Raw genomic sequence first — 22,908 nt, forward strand, 5'->3', positions numbered from 1 at the left:
AATCAGTCTCTATTTAGTGACAAATTTGTGATGGACATGATCCGCCACTAATTCATCGCTAAGTAGCGATGGACTGGTGATAGATAAATTCTATCGCAGTTTAGCGACTAGGGTTATGCGACGGACACTATCTGTCGCTAAGCCATCGCTAAACACGTTAGCGATGAATTTTGCGACGGATAGAGTCTGTCGCTAATATACATTTTTCTTGTAGTGTATGCTTGTAGGTTCGCCATGGTGATGTTAATGATCAAGGAATATGTGATTTACAAAATGGTCCGACCAAAGTTGTACAATCTTACAACGGGCATATCATAAATGGTTATCGATTCCATACAAAAGACTACGGTATAATTAAACAAGTCAACGATGAATAGTGGCGTGTGTGTCAAGGGTAGCAGCTACGATGAAAATGAACATGACTACTATGATGTTATTGAAGAAATAATGGAGTTGACTTACTTAGGCATAAATAACACGATAACTTTATTCAAGTGTCATTGGTTTGATCACGCAGCAACAAGAGTCGACAAAGTCTCAGGCATTGTGGAGGTGGATTATAAATCAAGTTTTGGAACATATGAACCATTCATATTAGACTCGCAAGCTCAACAAGTTTACTATACTTCATATCTGAATACAAGAAAGTTAGATAGAAATGAATGGTGGGCGGTTTGCAAGGTAAAGTCTAAACTATACCCCGAGTATGATCAGTTACAAGAAGACAAGATTGCTAAAGATGGTGATTACTATCAATCAGATGATATGTATGACTTCTCTTATGGTCATGATGTCACATATAGTCTGCATGTCACATCTCTATTGTATGATGGCATACGTATGAAAAAATGTGATCCAAATGATATATCAAGTGGATGGGCGCCCAATGAAGAAGATAAAGAGGAAGAAGAGGAAGAAGAGGAAGAAGAATATGAAAGTCAAACAAGTGATGAGGAAGCATACTAGATCTAGTGAAATACATCTTATAATACATATCACATCACTTTCTCATATGCTCTTATGTTTGTATTTCGGAGACCATGCTAGTCATGGTTGTAGTTAGCGGGATATTGAAGTGTATTTGCTGCAGGTACATGTTTGACATTATTGTGATATGAATGATTTGAATGTATTGCAATGTTTGATGTGACTGCATGCATGCTTGCATGAAGTTATTTTTTTTTTATTATGTATCCATGTTCATAGAATTACATATCATGTTATATTCTATGCATACTTATCATGTACATGCACAGTTTATGCATAGTTATAAAACTGATTCATGTAAGACCTTTAAATCTTTACATTTCATGCATATGTCATGTCCATGATAAGATCAAGAGTTATGTAACTTATCCAAATAACATTTTTATTTGTTAGAATATGGTTCATGGAGGTCACAGTAGTCGAGCACCCAGTGGTGGAGGATCAAGTGGAGGCCGTGATAACCAGTCTCAACCTTCATCTTCACATAATGCTTCAATAGGTATATCATTTAAATAATTATATACTTGATTAGTTTAAATGTGCATTGTGTGAATTTCTAACTCATTTTTCTATAGATGATGTTTCGCGTGCACATGACCCACTTACATCAGCTATTCATACACATTATGAGACAACGCCGAATGCTAGGTCTACTCAGTCTGACACATGATGACTCATTCAAATAGTGTATATCGATAGTCGATCGTAAGTATTTCATTTTCACTTATCCAATACTTATCTTATAAATGGTGTATATCGATAATTGATTGTTAATGTGTACCAATTCATGTGCAGAGCGAGATTCGAGCCAAAAGAAGTAACACAAAAAATTAGGCAGTCACTACTTCAGCATCTTCCAGGACCGGTCGCTTAATGGAAAGAGCATCTGAAGGAGGTATTGGACAGATTGTAGTCCTTATTCATGATATACAATTGTTTATCATAGATAATGTGTTTCATATTTAATTTTTTATTATAGTCATGTATACTAACTTTCTGAAATTATTTATAGACTTCGAATCGCTTTGCGACTGCGAAGGAAGAGAAGGACGCAAGGCGGGTATGGCAGAAGGTGGCTGCCGGTCGATTTGCTGACATGTTGCACAATATAAATACTGCAATAATAAAAAGCATCTGGTGAGATATATGATCCACTGCAGTGGAAGGGCCATGACCCTCCTACTATCAGGTCAGATTATTAGGATGCAATGTGCGACAAGTGAGCGGGCCATGAATTTCGAAACCGCTCAGCAAAGGCTGCACAAAACCGAGCGAAGATGCTCGATGCCCATCTACACACAGGTGGATCTAAAACTTTTGAGAGCCACCAGAAGAAAATGGTAACTCATCAATATATATTGTCAAATTTATAAGTATTGTTGCATACTTTTTAATTGATATTTTTATCATTTAACTTCGCAAGAAGCAGAAAAAGAAGGCATTGTGCCTTACAAGGATGTGTTTGTTAAAACACCTAAACGTCAGAGCAGGGGGAGAGTTCATATCAGAGAAGGCGATAGCGACAACAATATGTATTTATTGTATTAATAAACATTGTAACAGATAAGTTACCATGAACATTGTAATTCTTAATTATTAATCCATATTGTAATCATTACTTTGTAGGAGTCATACGAGCAACAGATGGTAGAGTGATATGACGATGACTCCACTCAGCATCCGCCTTTTGATCCTACAGCATGGGTGACTGCAACCGATAAACAAAAAAAGGGTTGTGTGTTCAGGTTTGGGAGTAATATGAACACCACACCAATCGTTGCCTCCTCCAGCCAAAGCTCTCAGAGTTCTCCCGCCAGCATCAACTCCCAGCGTCTGATTGACCCTGCTAATTCTTTGGATGGTATTCGCCAGCTTGTTAAGGACACAGTGCATGACTTTTTACATGAAGCCATTTCCGACATTGTCCATAATGAGCTATGCAGTTTTTTGCAGGATAGGGAAACTTCGTCTGCAGGTGCCCGTCAGGTATGAAAGTTTCATGTCATTTGTTTCATGTCATTACATTTTAAGCTAGTATATGCATGATTTCATCACATATGAGCATGATTTCATCACTATGAAATTGTTTGACTGCCTTATAACACATATATGCATGATTCAATCACTATGAGAGTTTTTTGACAACCTTAGAACACATATAAGCATGATTTCATCACTATGAAAGTTTTTTTACTGCCTTATAACACATATATGCATGATTGAATCACTATGATAGTTTTTTGACAACCTTAGAACACATATATAAGCATGATTTTATCACTATGAAATTGTTTGACTGTCTTATAACACATATATGCATAATTGAATCACTATAAAGTTTTTGACAACCTTAGGGCACATAAAAATATGATTTCATCACTATAAAAGTTTTTTGACTGTCTTATAACACATATATACATGATTGAATCACTATGAAAGTTTTTTGACAACCTTAGAACACATATATGCATGATTAAATCACTATGAAAGTTTTTTGACAACCTTAGAACACATATATAAGCATGATTTCATCACTATGAAATTGTTTGACTGCCTTATAACACATATATGCATGATTGAATCACTATAAAAGTTTTTTGACAACCTTAGAACACATATAAGCATGATTTCATCACTATAAAAGTTTTTTGACTGCCTTATAACACATATATGCATGATTGAATCACTATAAAAGTTTTTTAACAACTTTAGAACAAATATATGCATGATTAAATCACTATACAAGTTTTTTGACAACCTTAGAACACATATATAAGCATGATTTCATCACTATGAAATTGTTTGACTGCCTTATAACACATATATGCATGATTGAATCACTATAAAAGTTTTTTGACAACCTTAGAACACATATAAGCATGATTTCATCACTATAAAAGTTTTTTGACTGCCTTATAACACATATATGCATGATTGAATCACTATAAAAGTTTTTTAACAACTTTAGAACAAATATATGCATGATTAAATCACTATACAAGTTTTTTGACAACCTTAGAACACATATATAAGCATGATTTCATCACTATGAAATTGTTTGACTGCCTTATAACACATATATGCATGATTGAATCACTATGAAAGTTTTTTGACAACCTTAGAACACATATAAGCATGATTTCATCACTATGAAAGTTTTTTGACTGTCTTATAACGCATATATGCATGATTGTGATACATAACACATTTATTTGATAGCCTTATAAACCATGTATGCATGCTTGAATCACTATGACATTTTTTTGACAACCTTAGAACACATATCTACATGATTGAATCACTATGATTTGTTTTGTCAGCTTTAGAACACATATCTGTTAATGTCCTTCACTTTATTGTTAGTCTATGTGTCATTCATCCATGTTACTTTGATTGCCTTAGATTAGGTGCATTACATATAATTTATTCTATTATATTTTGTTTATCAATACTAACATTTTGGTTCTCTTGTAGGATGCTGGAGATAATCAGCGTAGAGGAGCTGATGGAGGCATGGATGAAGGGGCAGATCGAGACAATAAAGAGGATGATGCTCCGAATCTTGACGATGATTATATTCATGTGTTGAATTTATTGTACCTTCTTATTGTTTCAAATGAAACACTTTGTATATGTTCACTTGTAAATAATTAGAACTTGGCGAGGATTATAGTGGATCGATAAATTTTTTTCCCTTGTAACTTGTGTTAAATTTGTTTCACCTACTTTGTATATGTATTTTTTATATGTACTATGTTTTTTATACACATGATTTTTTTATACACATGATATATAAATTGTATAACGAGAAAATTTTTCTTGATATTTATATTTCAAACATTTTTTTAATTTTTTTTTAAAATTTTTGCCATGGATTAGCGATGGATAATTTCCGTCGTTAATTAGTATCGGCCTTCAATTTAGTGACGGATTAGGGACGGATATTTATCTGTTACAAAACTGAATCGACTGATGTTTTGCGATGGATTGTAATCCGTCACTACAATAGCGACAGAATTAGCGACAAATGTATATCTATCGCAAAACCAAATCTCTGTGGATTAGCGACGGCCTCACAACGGATCATGACATTCGCTAATCTGTCACAAATTAGTGACGGAAGTAGCGACAGATATGTTCCGTCGCTAATAACCACTAGGAAATTATGATGAAAGTTATCTCTCGCTAGTTCGTCGCTAAATTGTTCAACGATAGATTTATGATGGATTAGCGATGGATTACATCTATGGCTAATCCACAGATTTTTTGTAGTGATTCATGCTCCTACCAATCATTAAAACGAGATATTACATAGGATCTTAAATATATGACATCTTTATATATTGATCACACATAAGGTTACTTGAAAGGAACGTGTATGAATTAGCCTAATAAGTCTGTAATAGAGACTAAGTTAAAGCTTAACTACTAGTTTATAAGATTGTTCATATCTTATTCATACTAAGTAAAAGTTCAAACCTAAAAGATACCTTTATTTATGCATAAGCTTCATGTTTTTTAGCGTTTTGAACTAAGCTCTTTGGCCAAATAACCTTATCTTTGTCTAAGTTTTGGAAAATTGATTTTAGAGGAAAAACATACTTTATAAAATATGTTTATTATCCTATTGAATATTTTTGAGAAACACATTGAGTTTGAAATATGTAGAGTTGACTTAGAGGGCAAAGATTTGGGTTCGGATTCGGCCTAGACTAGTCTTGGTCTTGGTTTGACTTTGATAAATTTTTTATTACTTATTTTGGATAATTTTGCACTTCATAAAAACCTCTTAAAAAGCTTTTATTTTTCAATACAGTTTAGCTTGGTTGAAAATGACTTTGGACTTAGAAGTGACTGGTATTGTATGTGAAGTGCATGTTTAGCCAGCAAGGTTGTGGATAACCATACAACACTCGGGTACAATCTTAGTGGGGGCAACTATCGCTTTTAAAAAAGCATCATGCATGCTTCCAAGCTTCGGCCCCACCTATTGCATAGAACTTTTAACTAGTTATACTCAATAATTTCATGCCTTGGATACCATGAAATATTAACCCTTTTAAAATATAAAAAATGTCATGACGCAATTGATAGGAAAGAAAATTTTGTTTATGAAGTGACTTGACAGTTATTAAGCTAGGAAGTGTCCATATACCATATGTAGAATGATCAACACTTGTCACACCATTTTCAACATGGCTAATGGTAGCCAATGCTTTTGAAATATATATTTTTCCAAATAATGTCGAGCAATGTGGGCACAAGTTCGATGTCCTATATAGCCGCCGATCACCAATACGCTAGGCTATGTGAATATGAGTACCAAAGGTAACATGATTTTAGGTAAAGATGGCCTCCTTGAAGAACATAGAGAAATGTGATGCTTAAGTTTCATTGTTAGAAAGATACGGTTATGTAAACCAAGCTAGTTGAAACATCGTTTTGATCTAGCCCTCTAGAGTGACTAGGGTCCACATATGAACCAAACCCACTAAATAGGATTCAAAAATTAAATGGTAAAAAAGAAGGCAGCTAACTTATTATTTTATATTACTTGCAATTATTATTAGTTGAAAGAAATAAATTAAAGAGCTATCAAGAAAGGAATAAACTTACAAAAAATATACTTGTTTAATGTAAAGCGTATAAAAACAATATCATGGTGATAAAATTGTGATATTTTAAGAAACCAAAAGGGAGCAATATTTTCAAAATATCACAAGATTTTTGTCTGAGAGATATTTTCAAACTTTTAAACTGCTGGGAAAATATAGTGAGATATTCAAGGCATTTTTTAAATTCTTTCAAGATCTATCAGTATGGGATCAACCATGATCTAAGCTACATCCAATCTGCTTCGCCTTCATGACAATCTCTGCTGCCAATGATTATGTCAAGGTAGATCCCCAACTTCATGCATCATTTGTGCCAACAAATGAATTATGTTTAGGACTGATAAACAAGCCAAACATTATGAGTTTGGAGGGTTATCTATATATATATATATATATGGCTTCTTTTTTTTTAGTTTTTTCACCAGGGGTTTATAACCCACGAGGATAGCAAATATTCAAGGTTGCGATGAAGGGAAACATATCCACAATGCATCAAAACCATGTTTTTATGACGAAACGACTTGAATCCAAAGTTCATTTTTTAATGTACCATGTAGAGCATTACCTTTAAAAAAAGTTTGCTAGGGGTTCTTTCCTCACGAGGGTAGCAAACATTACCCCCCATCCCTCTCTCTCTCTCTCTTATATATATATATATATATATATATATATATATATATATATATATATGATAGCATGCTCCTGGAGCACTACTCCCACCTAATAAAAGCTTCAATTTTCGTGGATCAGACCCTACATATATGATTCATAATTATTATTTAGTGAAAAAACAAGTTTTGGATCATGTGATTATAACAGCTCACAATGTATAAAAATTTTATGACTTTAAAAATCTTATTTTTATGTCAAAAAAATATGATCCAAACATGATTCTTTTCAAATAAACTGTGTTACTTACATTTATAAGTCCAGTTGAAAAGATGCAAACTGCAACTATGAATTCTAGTAGGTACTCCCATCGCACCCTAACACTATATATATATATATATATATATGTATATATATATATATAAAGCATTTGCTACACTAGTGCGTAAGAAACTTCTTAATTAGAACTCATAAAGTGAGGTTGTTTTGACCAAAGTAAAAATCGTCGTTACCAAATTATTAGGGACCAACTGTTAGATCGTTTTTTTTAAACGAAAAAATAAGATTTTATAAGTCTTTAAATTTATGAAAATTCTGAGCTATTGATTTTTTAAGCCTTATAAATACATGCTCACGTGCCATAATCATGATAAAAAACCTACTTTTACTAAGTAAGGCACATAGATAACATTTAAAAGGTCAAGATACTATTTGTCAAGTACGGGCACTTGCTAGATAAGACAGAGATATTAAAGAGAGTCAGAACAAGTGATAGAAGAGGCTGAGAGAGACATTGATATGTCCAAGACAGAACACAGAACATCACGGAGAGAGAGAGAGATTAATTGGATCAGGTCAGAGTGTGCTTTGACGGTGTTCCGTCAGGGCACCGTTGGATGCCGTTAATCTCATGCTGAACGGCATCCTAAACCTGTACTAACAATGGCTTTCTCGTTGCAGAGTTGTGGCCCACTCTATTTTCTGATATCATTAGTATTTGGAACGAACGTTATCAGAATGGCTTGAAATGAACGGCTCACAATGAACTTATTCCCCGTTTTCACGAGTTTCATTCATTTCTAAGACGAATGACATCCAGAGCACCTCTACGTGATCCTTTCTCTCTCTTTAAAAGGAAAAAAAAAGCTTTGCATGATTCCAGATGAAAAGTACAGCAGTTCAAATCCTAATGATATTGTTGTATAACTGATAGAGCAGCTTGCCTGTAAAAAAAAAAGACAGCATCAGTGAGCTCTGCCACGAGCCTGACCAAGATTATCTCAGATCTCACATCTCTCAGATCTTTAAAAATCAATAGCTCACAATGTATATCTTATTTTTATGTCAAAAACATATGATTCAAAACATGATTTTTTTCAAATAAACTGTGTCAAGTACATCTATAAGGTTTGATTGAGAAGATGCAACCTACAACTATGATTTCTAATAGGTGAGAGTAGGTACTCTCATAGCACCGTATCATTACTTTTATATATATATATATATATATATATATATATATATATATATATATATATAAAGAAAAGCATTTGCTACACTAATGCCTAAGAAGCTTCTTAATTAGAACTCATAAGGTGAGGTTGTTTTGACCAAATATGACCCATGGATATGTAACATGGTCAAAATAGTAAAAATCAGTTCTTAGATCATATTTTTGGACATAAAAATATGATATAGTGTGAATTGAAACTTAGATACATTATAGGCGGTTGATTTTCAACCTCGTAAAAAACGAACAGAGCTTTTCACTAAAGAGATCCTTAACAGGCTAACAAAAATTACTCTCTCTCTCTCTCTATATATATATATATTTGGCCCACCTATACGGCCGGGCCGTATAAGATAATTCAAATGGTAAAAAAAGGTTTACATCATATACATTTATGAAGATTGAAAAGTTAAAATAATAAAAATTATAATTATATTCATAATTTTAAAACATTATAAAATATTTCATTTATGGCTATTAAGTAAGATGGAAAAGACGTTTAGCGAGAGTTTCCTTATTTTATGCCCATTAAAGAGAGAGAGAAAGAGGGCAGTTATAAACAGTAACTCATTAATTTTTTTATATGTTGCGTAGGTAACACTTTCCTTTTTTATGAAAACTCAATGCAAATGCCCTTGCAAATTTTTAATTACATTCTCTACTCACATATTAAGACTGTCAGTTAAGGAAAAGTTATAACACAACCAATTTTTTGCACCTAAGACTTGCTTTTGATTTTATAGTATTTAAAATAAGATTTCTAACATAAGGTTAAGAATTTGGAATTTAAGTTTAAGATTTAAGATATATATATATATATATATATATATATATATATATATATATAGAGAGAGAGAGAGAGAGAGAGAGAGAGAGAGAAATTGGTTCCTTCTAACTGTCCCTAAAGTGTAATGCTCGATTTTTATGTTTCAAGTCATGTTTGGTAAATTTGATCTTACAAATGTGTTCAATAGGTTCAATTTACTAGGGACCGACTGTTTGATCATATTTTTTAAATTTTTAAATGAAAAAATAAGATTTTATAAGTTTTTAAATTTATGAAAATTTTGAGCCATTGATTTTTTTTTAAGCCTTATAAATACATGCTCACCAGTCATAATAAACCTATCTATGGTTTGAAATATATATATATATATATAACAACGTCCTTGTCAAGTATGGGCACTTGCCAGATAGGTCATAGATATTAATGAGAGTCGGAACAAGTGATAGAGAGAGGCTGAGAGAGACATTGATATGTGGAAGTTATCAGAACGGCTTAAAATGAACGGCTCACATCTAACTTGTTCCCCGTTTTCATGAGTGTCAATTCATTTCTAAGACTAACGACATCCTGAGCACCTCTACGTGACCTTTTCTCTCACTCTCTCTCTCTAAAAGAAAAGCTTCGCATGTCACCTTGTGTTGAGACGTTGCAAGTTCAAAACTCAATGATATTGTTGTATAACTGGTAGAGTCTGACTAACCCCAGCTTCCCTATAAAAACAGGACAGCATCAGTGAATTCTGCCACGAGTCTGACCAAGATTGACTCACACCTCTCAGCGCTCATCACCTCGTCGTTACCAAAGTATTATCACTTCCATTTTGATCACGCCAGGATCCAATTATGGCATCAGTCACCTGACTCAAGTTCCAGTAATCAGGGGTTAGAGTAGTTACCATTTTAAACTAACTCAACTTTTGCTATCGGATTTGATGGATATCAAAATTTGATAGATATCCGAACCTAATTACATGTAAAAATCGTTTTTTCACCTAAATCTGGATCTGACTTTACTCCAATGAACCAATATTTGAATAATTGGATTTGGGTATTGACTACATCCAACCCGGATTCAGACCATGTACTTTCCTAGCAGACAAGAACCTACGGTCACATGGCGCGTTTGTGTAGCGCAATCAGCGCGGAGTGTCCTTCCACAGAAACGAAATCTAGCCAACCCTCACGGGAATGGTTTTCGCAGAAAGGGTGGGATTTCGTTGATTTTGAAGCTTTTTTTCTGCGTTGAAACGCAATACTGCGTTTGCAGAGTCATGGGGTTTGTGAAAATGCTTTGTGCTTTTCCGCATAACTTCTGGTAACGTGCCCTCCGATTAGTGTCTAATTCAATTCCCACTTTAGATGAACGTATGGATGGGTCACACTGTCACGTGGAGGCATGTTCCTAAGTGAGATGTGGGGTAGAAGTTGAATATGACTGAGATCCGTAATATAAAATATGACCGTACTTCCATCCAGTCAATCCCCTCAATTCCCTACCGCCATTCACCGTCTATCCAGATTCCATATGCATGCAGAAGGCCGCATACGTGTATCAGAGAGAGAGAGAGAGACTCCTTCACCTCCTCCTTCCCAATAACCAAAAATAGTATCTCTCAATATTGCTTTTTGAGTCGCTTTCTTCGTTACCATCTTCTTCTTCTTCTTCTTTCTGATCTGTTTTTTGCTCGCAGAGAAACGCCATGAACGCCACAATATCGTCAAAGTTGGATTCTCTCTCGTTATATTCCCATGATTTTGATGGCGGTTTTCTTCCATTTACACCGCTGTTCCAGCACTCTGTTTCTTCGGGTTTCCATCTTCTTTTTCTCCTTCTCTTGATGCGCACATGGTTGTCCCGGAGACGCTCGCAGACCCTTTTAGCGAGACCTTCCGGATTCTTGTTTAGACTGAGCTTGGTTTGCAGCATAGGTTTGTGTGGTTTGTTTGGTTTTGTGAGTGTTTTCAATTATTTGAAGTTTTGGGATGCACGGTCATTTGAGAGCACCATGACCCAAGTTGATTTTTTGGTGCAAATTGTGGCTTGGTGTGCAATTTCTGGGTTTTTGAGATGTGGGGTGTCGGAGAAAAGGTTTCCAGTATTGTTAAGAGTGTGGTGGTTGTTGTTCTTCATCGTCGTCTTGTATAATTTTGTCGTGGATTTAGTCTTCTTTGAGGGGTTTCACAATGTTGGTCATTATGTTTGGGTGGATTTGGTATGCGTCTTGGTGGGATTGTTACTCTGTTATGCTGGTTTCTTTGGTGATACTGGAATTGAAGATAGAGATGAGCAAGCCCATCTGAAGCAGCCTCTTTTACGGAAGAAAGTTAGTGGGGATAGTGTTACACCATATGCCAATGCAAGTTTTCTTAGTATACTTACTTTTTCTTGGTTGAACCCCTTGCTTTCTATTGGAAACAGGAAAGCATTGGACCTAGAAGATGTCCCTCAGCTGGACCATAAAGACAGCGCAAGGTCTATATACCCTGAGTTTAGAGATAGGCTTGTTGGTGATTGTGGTAGTAACAATGAAGATATAGGGACACCAAAATTGGTGAAGGCATTGTTCTTAATTGTGTGGAAAGATGTCGTGTTGACAGCATTCTTGGCTGTGACTTATAGTTGTGCCTCTTATGTTGGCCCTTACTTGATCGACTCATTTGTTCAGTACCTTAATGGGCACAGGGAATATGCCCATGAAGGGTATGTCTTAGCTTCTGTATTCTTTGTAGCAAAAGTGGTGGAGTGTCTCTCTCAGAGACACTGGTTTTTTAGGTTGCAGCTGGTTGGTGTTAGGAGCAGGGCAGCATTGTCTGCCATGATTTATGAAAAGGGTATGTCGCTTTCTAGCCAAGCTCGGCATCGCCATACTACTGGGGAGATTATCAATTTCATGAGCGTTGATGCTGAACGTGTTGGGGAATTCAGTTGGTATATGCATGACCTCTGGATGGCGCCAATTCAGGTTTCTCTGGCTCTAGTCATCTTGTATAAGAGCTTAGGTCTTGCTTCGCTTGCTGCTTTGGTAGCAACCATTGTTGTTATGCTGGTTAACATTCCACTGGGCAAGGTGCAAGAGGATCTCCAAGAGAAGATCATGGAGTCTAAAGATGAGAGGACGAAAGCGGCATCGGAGATCTTGAGGAATATGAGGATACTGAAGCTTCAGGCTTGGGAAACGAGGTTCTTGTCTAAAATAATGGAGTTAAGGAAGACTGAAACAAGTTGGTTGAGGAAGTATGTTTATACATCTGCAGTGATAACTGCTGTTTTCTGGATATCCCCTGCATTCATATCCATGGTTTCGTTCGGAACGTGCATGCTGTTGGGCATCCCACTGAAGTCAGGTAGGATCTTATCAGCACTAGCAACATTCAGAGTACTCCAGGAGCCCATATTCACTCTGCCGGACACGATTTCAATGATTGCTCAAGCTAAGGTTTCACTTGATAGGATTGCTGGATTCCTTCGTCTTGGAGATATCCAGCGGGATTCCGTTGAGAGGCTTCCGAGAGATTCATCCTCTATAGCAATTGAAATACGTGATGGTGTCTTCTCATGGGATCCGTCTTCTGGAAATCCTACTCTAAAGGACCTGAATTTGCAAGTGCCCCATGGAATGAGAGTTGCTGTCTGTGGAACTGTTGGTTCAGGCAAGTCAAGCCTGCTTGCTTGCGTTCTAGGTGAAGTTCCAAAGGTATCTGGAAGTGTTAGGTTGAGTGGAACAACAGCTTATGTAGCTCAATCACCTTGGATTCAGACTGGTAAGATCCGAGATAACATACTTTTTGGTAAGAAGATGGATCCAGATAGGTATGAACGTGTCATTGACGCCTGCGCTTTAAGGAAGGACTTGGAAATTCTCCCTTTTGGAGATCAGACTGTGATAGGAGAGAGGGGGATTAACATGAGTGGTGGGCAAAAACAAAGGATACAGATAGCGCGGGCACTGTATCACGATGCGGACATTTATTTGCTTGATGATCCTTTTAGTGCAGTTGATGCTCAAACTGGCACTCATCTCTTTCAGGTGAATACTGCTTTATTTTTTGGTATTTTATGCTGAGTTTACTGGATTTAAATTTTGTTGTAATGTGATTTTTCTTTGATTTCTCATAATGTTTCTAGAAAGTCTCTATTTTTAAGTTATGATGAACTTTAAAGTCCACTGAAAATGCTCCATGCTTATGTGTTCTAAACAAAAGCCACCATTTCATAAAGAATTCTTTTGTAACACATTAAAGCATTATTTTGTAGTTAGTATAGAATCAATTACTCAATCAGAGAGATTTGGAGAACTCAACTCTGGCCTGATGGAATACTGACTCAAAAATGTTGGGACGACTCACCGCATGGAAAGGTCAGTTGTTGACTCACTGATGGCTAAAGTGTCGATTCCACTACTTCATAGTTTTGAGGAAATTCAAATTGCAACTTGGTTGTCTCTGAAGTGAGAGCCATCATCATGGGTGAGGTTTTGTTAGGACATTTTTGGGCTCTCTTGTGATTCGAGTAAGATTCAGATCTTACTTGAACCTGGGCAGTGCTTGATTAATAGGTGTTGGACTTGGAAGACTCGGGCCAAGTTTCTTGGCTCTTTGTGGAATCGTGTTTTTCAGCCGCTCAGTGGGCCTTTGGTTGCTTCAAATCATCAGAGTTCTTCTGTTTCCTTTCTTTCTTTCTGATGTTTAAATTATTTTCTAGATTTAGAATTTGTTTTTTCTTATTTCATGCTTATTTTCTTTCGATCATATGTTCCCTTGCATGAGACACAGTTAACTAAATTAGTCACCCTTAAACTTTGTTACTTAAGTGTGTTTCTATTTCTTGCTCGAGTGACAAACTTTGAGCAGCCATATTGACCAGCCGTTTCAATTACAGGAGTGTTTGCTTGGATTTCTATGCTCGAAAACAGTGATCTATGTAACCCACCAAGTAGAGTTTTTACCTGCAGCAGATCTTGTTCTGGTAATCACTTATTTTTTATGTTGTTCACATGCTAGTTCTGCCTTAACATTCAAGTATGTGTTAGAAATTCCATAGATTTTCATTTCTATTATTTTAGTGTAGGTTATGAGAGAAGGGAAGATTATCCAAGCTGGTAAATATAATAGCATTTTAAATTCAGGAAGTGATATTGTGGAACTGGTTGGTGCACATAAGCAAGCTTTGTCAGCTATTAATGCCATTGAAACCATGTCCGGTACTCAGGTATCTGCTAAAGATGTATCCCATGGGGATGGTTTGCATGGCCAGCAAAATAGCCAACATAATGAAAGTGGAAATGGTGACGTAGTTGGTCAAAATGATAAGTTGGATGAATTAATTGGAGAGAAGGGGCAGCTTGTTCAAGAAGAGGAACGCGAGAAAGGGATGGTTACCTTCTCTGTCTATTGGGAGTATATCACTGCAGCATATAATGGAGCTCTAGCACCTCTTATTTTATTGGCTCAAATTTTGTTTCAACTTCTTCAGATAGGCAGCAACTATTGGATGGCATGGGCGACTCCTGTTTCTGATGATCTGCCATCCCCAGTGAGCAGCTCGGTTCTGATCCTTGTGTATGTTGCTTTGTGCCTGTCAAGTTCAGTTTGCGTCCTTGCAAGGACCACACTTCTTGCTGATATAGGATATAAGACGGCAACTATACTTTTCAACAAGATGCATTTATGCATTTTTCGGGCTCCTATGTCATTCTTTGATTCCACTCCAACTGGACGTATCCTTAGTAGGGTATTGGACTTTTGCCTCTTTGTGACTTGATAATAGAATCAGCTTAATTTCCTACACTTAACTCTCTCTCTCTCTCTCTCTCTCTCTCTCTCTCTCAGGCTACAACTGATCAGAGTGAAGTTGATTTAAACATTGCTTCCCTGATTGGATCAACTGCCTTCTCCACAATACAGCTTCTTGGAATCATTTCAGTTATGTCACAGGTCGCATGGCAAGTTTTCATTGTCTTCATTCCAGTCATTGTAGCCTGCATTTGGTTACAGGTAACTTGTGTTATGGAAAAGACGTTCAGTCTAGTACCAAACTACTTTTTCTGTTCAAATTTCCTAGAAATTTAGATTGTTTTTGTGAAGTATATTCTTTGGTATGCATTTTTTTACTTGAAATTTGATTAAAATTTCTTCTTTATGGATGCAACAATCGCAGCAATACTATATTTCAACTGCACGAGAGCTTTCACGATTAGTTGGAGTATGCAAGGCTCCTATCATACAACACTTTGCTGAGTCAGTTTCAGGAACAACCGTCATTAGGAGTTTCAACCAAGAGTCGGGGTTCACAAATACAAACCTCCAGCTAATAGACGGGCTTTCAACACCCAAATTTCATGTTTCTGGTGCCATGGAGTGGCTGTGCTTTCGCTTGGACCTGCTATCTTCTTTCACATTTGCATTTTCTTTAATTTTTTTGATCTTCTTGCCTGAGGGTGTAATTAATCCAGGTAATCCTTAAGCTTGAGATTTTCTTTTCTGTGCTTTCCTGCCCCAATGATAGTCTTTACATGAATGTGTAGTTGACTGCCAGGTATCACAGTTTAGACAGGGTTCCATAACGTTACACAAACTGGTCCATGTTAAAATGTAAAACTGTACATATATGTATATATAATAATATTATATTATTATATATATATAAATACATTTTTAATTTCTTTCTTTTCTGTATTTTTTTTCTTTTATTTTTATTTTTTGTCTTTATGTCATCTAGTTCAGTTTGAACTAGAATGACTGTTGCTAGTCAAGTCCTGTCCAGACTTGACTAGCAATAGAGCTGTTGGACTGACACAGTTCCAACAGCTCTAAATAGAGCCGTTGGACTGTGCCCAACAGCTCTATTGAGTCCTCTTTCAGCTGTGTATATAAAGGGGTGCAGCCCCTCTTGTATTTTACTCCAATGCTTCTTAAGCAATTGGTTTTTCATATCAATAAAGAATACAACAACAACAACAACAACTACGCCTTCATCCCAAAACAATTGGGGTCAGCGATATGAACCAAAAAAGAAATTCATTTTGGGTCTTCCACATGAATCCTTTTCCTCCAATCATTTTTATCCAACGCCATGTCCTCGGTGAGGTTCAAAGCATTCATATCCTTTCCTATCATCTCCATCCAAGTCTTCCTAGGCCTACCCCGACCTCTTTTAACTAATATATTTTCCCATTTCTCCAACCTTCTAACTGGAGCATCATTAGGCCTTCGCCGAATATGTCCAAACCACCGTAAACGATTCTCTCGCATCTTATTTTCAATTGGTGCAACACCTACCTTCTTACGTATCTCTTCGTTCCGAATCTTATCTTTTATTGTATTTCCACACATCCATCTAAGCATCCGCATCTCAGCTACACTCATTTTTTGATATCAATAAAGAATACATTTTTATTTTTATTTTGTTTCCAGTTATACCCTTTTTAAGGGTTATGCTTTAGTGTCATTCTTGACACTTGCTCTTGTTAATCAAAGCTCGTGTTTCGAAGATCCCCATTTCATTTCATGGTATCAAAGCCGCGGAAGTACTAAATCTTGAGGAAAAGCTGCCTCGGTTTCCGTGCCCGTTTGCAAAAGTGTTCGCCACTTGAAGAGAAGTGTTTTATCACTTCATTGGAGAAGATTTCACATCTTGTTGTATTGTTTTTTTTTTTTTCTTTCTTTCTCATTTTCCTTCTTGTTTCTCTTCTATCCCTATTCTTTCTCTCCTTGTAATCGATGGATGACAATGATAAAGTCACCATCATGCCTATGAAACTAAGCGATACGAACTATGTAACATGGGCTTCAATCATGAAGCACCAAATTAAATTTAAATCTTTTATCTGTATCTCAAATTTCTGATTATGGGTGTAATATTTCTTTTTCTTCTCATGGTTGTTGGGTACAGGATCGCCAGTCAGGCAAGCTGATTGGGGAAGGCCATAAAGAAGGAGGACTCTATTACATGGATTTTTTGGAAATACCGAAGAAAGCTTTTTGTTATAATATTCAAAAAATAGAGTTGGAACTGAGGCATAAGAGACTTGGTCACCCACATATAGCCAAAATCCAACATTTTCCAAATCTAGGGAAATTTTGTAACTCTGAATCATTTGATTGTAAAGATTGTATTCTCGGCAAAATGAAAAGATTATCATTTCAGAACAGAACCTTTTTCTCTTCAAGACCACTTGAATTAATACACTCGGATGTTTGGGGTCCTGCACCAGTAATTTCTAAAGGAGGATTTGTTTACTATGTTATTTTTGTCGATGATTTCTCCCGACATACGTGGATGTACTTTCTCAAACATAAGTCTGAAGTATTTTCATACTTTCAAACTTTTCATAATATGGTTAAAAACAAATTTCAAAATGATATTACTATTTTTCGCACAGATTCAGGGGGAGAGTTTTTATCCACAGATTTTCAAAATTATCTTAAATTGCATGGCATCACACATCAAAGATCTTGTCCTTATACACCTCAACAAAATGGACTGGCAGAACGAAAACATCGCCATATTATAGAAACCACTAGAACTTTATTAATAGCAAATCAAGTCCCTAAAGACTTTTGGGCAGAAGCTGCCTTAACTGCCACCTATCTCATTAATAGGATGCCATCTTCTTCGTTACAAAATATCACTCCCATTGAAAAACTTATGAACATTTCTCCAGACTACTCTAGATTAAGAATATTTGGGTGCAAATGTTTCATATTTACTGACAAAAATGATAAACTTTCCCCTCGTGCGATTCCCTGTGCCTTTTTAGGATATGCTGAAAACCAGAAAGGTTATAGATGTTTTGACTTCAAAAATAATAAACTATATGTGTCTAGAAATGTTTCCTTTCTTGAAAAGGAGAGCTTCTTTGATTTTAGAAAATTAAAAGACGTCACTGAGTACTCCTTTTTGCTAGATCTAACATCAACATCTGATGAATATGACCTTGATTGTAACTTTGATGATGATCCAAGAATTATTGATCTTAATGTTGAAAATGAAGAAGTTCATAGAGATACTAGTATTCAATATTCCAGGCGACAAGAGTCTAATACTCCATGTGCACTTGAGAAATATTCTAACATTCCAACTAGACAATCATCCCGAATCTCGAGGCCTCCAGAAAAGTTTGTATCATACGAGTCTTTCTCACCCACATATAGGGCAGTTATTGCATTAATTCACTCATATGAAGAACCATCCACATATTTTCAAGCAAAAAATGATATCAAATGGATAGAAGCCATGAAAGTTGAATTAGATGCACTTGAAAAGGCTTCTACATGGAATATTCAAGATCTTCCTCCAGGGAAGAAAACTATAGGATGTCGATGGGTTTATAAAATTAAAACCAAGAGTGATGGTACTCTTGAAAGATATAAAGCCCGTTTAGTAGCCAAAGGTTATGCCCAAGAATATGGGATTGATTATGAAGAAACCTTTGCTCCGGTGGCTCGTATGACTACTGTCCGAACCTTAATTGCCTTAGCTTCTATCAAAAAATGGTCTATTTTTCAAATGGATGTCAAAAATGCTTTTTTAAATGGAAAGCTAGTTGAAGAAGTATATATGGAACCCCCTCCTGGTCTAAGTATTCCTAAGGGTAAAGTCCTTCGCTTAGAAAAAGCTCTTTATGGACTTAAACAAGCACCAAAAGCTTGGTATGATAGGTTTAGTCGTGTTATGATTGATATTGGTTTTCAATTCTGTTTAACTGACACTGCTTTGTTTATTAAGAATTCTGATGCAGGGATCATTGTGCTTCTTCTCTATGTGGATGATATGATCATCACCGGAAGCGATAAACAGGGAGTTGAAACAATCAAAACACTTCTTAAATCTCATTTTGAAATGACTGATTTGGGCTTGTTGAGATATTTTTTAGGCATTGAAGTTGCTTATTCTCCTAGAGGATATTTATTATCTCAGACTAAATTTGCTTTTGATATTGTTTTCAGGTCTGGTATTACTGATGATAAGAAAGTTGACACTCCAGAAGTTGTTAATGTTAAAATGAAGATTGATGATGGAGAACTTCTTGCAGACCCTACTCCTTACAGACAGCTTGTCGGGGCACTTTCCTATCTATCCATTACCAGACCAGATATAGCACATGTTGTTCATACAGCAAGTCAATTTCAACATGCTCCTACTTCTGTTCATATGGGAGCAGTCATGCGTATTATCAGATACATCAAGTCCTCTCTTTCACGAGGACTTTTCTTATCTTCCTCCTCTTCTCTTGATTTAATTGCATATACTGATGCTGATTGGGGAGGTGATCCCAATAACAGACACTCAACCACTGGCTTTTGTGTCTTTTTAGGGGAATCATTAATCTCGTGGAGGTGTAAAAAGCAGCAGAAGGTATCTCTCTCATCCACCGAAGCTGAATACAGAGCCATGGCAACCACGACCATGGAAGTAGTTTGGCTCCGACGACTGCTTGCTGACATGGGAGTTGAAGCAACAAAGGCTTCACAAATGTGTTGTGACAACAAAAGTGCGATCTACATTGCCAGTAACAGAACATTCCACGAACGCACCAAACACATCGAAATGGATTGTCACTACGTCAGAGAGGAATATCTACACGGGATAATTGATCTGCCATATGTCACTTCAGAATATCAGTTAGCAGACCTCTTTACAAAGCCTCTCGCTGCTCTCCGATTTCACTTTCTCTTAGACAAACTTTCGCTCATTGTACCGTAAGTTTGAGGGGGAGTGTTAAAATGTAAAACTGTACATATATGTATATATAATAATATTATATTATTATATATATATATAAATACATTTTTAATTTCTTTCTTTTCTGTATTTTTTTTTTCTTTATTTTTATTTTTTGTCTTTATGTCATCTAGTTCAGTTTGAACTAGAATGACTGTTGCTAGTCAAGTCCTGTCCAGACTTGACTAGCAATAGAGCTGTTGGACTGACACAGTCCAACAGCTCTTAATAGAGCTGTTGGACTGACACATTCCAACAGCTCTAAATAGAGCGGTTGGACTGTGCCCAACAGCTCTATTGAGTCCTCTTTCAGCTGTGTATATAAAGGGGTGCAGCCCCTCTTGTATTTTACTCCAATGCTTCTTAAGCAATTGGTTTTTCATATCAATAAAGAATACATTTTTATTTTTATTTTGTTTCCAGTTATACCCTTTTTAAGGGTTATGCTTTAGTGTCATTCTTGACACTTGCTCTTGTTAATCAAAGCTCGTGTTTCGAAGATCCCCATTTCATTTCAGTCCAATGGCAGGATCTATGGTTTGTTTAGTAGTAAACAGATTTTGGATCATGTGTTTGTGATGTGTAAGATGGTTTTTCAAAGGCTTTAGTCATCAATGGCAAACAATGTGCCAAAATTTTACAATTCAAAAAATCATATTTTTTCATAGGAAAACATGAACCGAGGTGTGATTCCTAGCAAACAACGCATGCCAAACATGTCTATGCAGTCTGATTCAGTTGATACAGCTTGCATCTATGTCACATGAATACTCCATTTTGACTCACATTCCTTATCCCTTAGTCATTGGGTATTGCATAATCATGGTTGTATCCCCAGATCCATGTGACATAGGTTTGCACCAATGATTTCCAGCTTAATAGTACAGTACCTTCAGTATTAGCAAATATTTACCTATATAATATATGTGCATCAAGTTTATGCTGGCACGTATGATGAATCTGTTTGTTAATATGATTCAGGCATTGCTGGTTTAGCTGTGACGTATGGACTGAATTTGAACATGCTGCAAGCTTGGGTCATATGGAACTTGTGCAATCTTGAGAATTCCATTATTTCCGTTGAAAGAATACTACAGTACACTCGCATACCTAGTGAACCTCCTCTTGTAGTTGAAACAAATAGGCCAAGTAATAACTGGATATCTTGTGGAGAAATCAATATTTGTGAGCTTCAGGTTGGTTGTTGCTTCAGCTTTTTTATGGCTCTCTGTTATATCTTGAGTTTGTAGATAAATTTTCGAGAATTAATTTTGACTGACTAATAGTTTTGTCTGTTGTAGGTCCGTTATGCCCCACATCTACCTCTTGTGTTGAGGGGTATTACATGTACTTTTCATGGAGGAACAAAGACTGGTATTGTTGGTAGAACGGGCAGCGGTAAATCTACGCTTGCCCAGACACTCTTTCGTATTGTTGATCCAACAAGTGGCCGGATTATGATTGATTGGGTTGACATATCAACTATTGGACTGCATGATTTGAGATCAAGATTGAGTATTATTCCGCAAGAGCCAACCCTGTTTGAAGGAACTGTCCGAAGTAATCTTGATCCTCTCGAGGAGTATACTGATGAACAAATATGGGAGGTACCCACAGTTCCAATCTGATGTTGCACTTATCTATAATCTCTAGATTGTGATTTCTCAAAAGGCATTCTCTTTTGTTATGTTCTAGGCTCTAGATAAGTGCCAACTTGGGGAGATAGTGAGGCAGAAAGAGGGGAAACTTGATTCTATAGGTTTGTTTTTTCAATATCTCACAATGTTTGTGGTTTTCCTTTCCCTCTTGATCTAAGCTTATTGATCTTTTCAGTGACCGAGAATGGAGAAAATTGGAGTGTAGGGCAGAGACAGCTTTTTTGTTTAGGGAGAGTACTGCTAAAGAAGAGCAGAATTTTGGTGCTTGATGAAGCAACTGCATCAGTTGACACTTCAACTGATAGACTAATTCAGCACACATTGAATCAGCAATTCTCTGAATGTACTGTCATCACAATTGCACACCGAATCACATCCGTTTTAGACAGTGATATGGTTCTTCTTCTTGATAATGGTATACATCACTTCCAGTATTATACTCCCATTGAGCAGATCTTTTGTGCTCATACTGATCTCTCTCTCTCTCTCTCTCTCTCTCGTTTTCTTACAGGAGTCATTACAGAGTTTGATTCTCCAATCAAATTGTTGGAGCACAAATCTTCTGCATTTTCAAGGCTTGTAGCTGAGTATACAATGAGGTCAACCAACAATACTGAGAAGTCGAGTCTTTCAGAATGATCGATTATAGCTTTGGTGATTGTCGATTAGGCTACAACAGTGGCTGCTTGGTCAATCTAGTTTCGAGCATGAGCGGCGACCATACACATCGACTTGATCTTCTACATGGTTCATTGTTTTGAAATGATCATACTTATATAGGGACTTTCTTTTGGACCTATGGTTGACCTCATTTACGTGCTTTGCACTTTTGTTTCACTCACGATGGGAGAGGGATGCCAGCTTGGCACTTTCATGTGAAATCAGCATGAAACAAAGGAGCCCCTTGAGAAAGTCTCCCGAACCTCCACCCTTGTGGAAAGACAATTGCCTCCTTGCAATCTTGGAGAATACTTCACACATACCCTACTTTCTCTCTCAAAAAAATATAGGGTACCCTAC

General features: G+C 36.3%; 1 protein-coding gene across 2 annotated transcripts; it reads left to right on the forward strand.

The window, feature by feature from the left end:
* The first annotated feature begins 11,054 nt into the window (after positions 1-11,054).
* On the forward strand, positions 11,055-22,682 carry LOC149818532 (ABC transporter C family member 3-like). Of its 2 annotated transcripts, XM_089986429.1 has the most exons (11): positions 11,055-11,113; positions 11,199-13,535; positions 14,387-14,473; positions 14,576-15,238; positions 15,337-15,501; positions 15,665-15,959; positions 21,212-21,426; positions 21,532-21,837; positions 21,926-21,989; positions 22,064-22,303; positions 22,400-22,682. In XM_089986429.1, the coding sequence occupies exons 2-11, from the start codon at positions 11,208-11,210 to the stop codon at positions 22,525-22,527; spliced, it is 4,491 nt and encodes a 1,496-aa protein (XP_089842555.1). In that variant the 5' UTR covers positions 11,055-11,113; positions 11,199-11,207; the 3' UTR covers positions 22,528-22,682. The 2 variants fall into 2 exon arrangements, with proteins under 2 accessions (XP_089842555.1, XP_089842554.1); XM_089986428.1 differs by having other exon boundaries at positions 11,059-13,535.
* The last annotated feature ends 226 nt before the right edge of the window (positions 22,683-22,908 follow it).

Source organism: Nuphar pumila, chromosome 13 (genome assembly GCF_984573655.1).
Source record: "Nuphar pumila chromosome 13, dmNupPumi1.hap1.1, whole genome shotgun sequence".
Taxonomy (NCBI): Eukaryota; Viridiplantae; Streptophyta; class Magnoliopsida; order Nymphaeales; family Nymphaeaceae; genus Nuphar; species Nuphar pumila.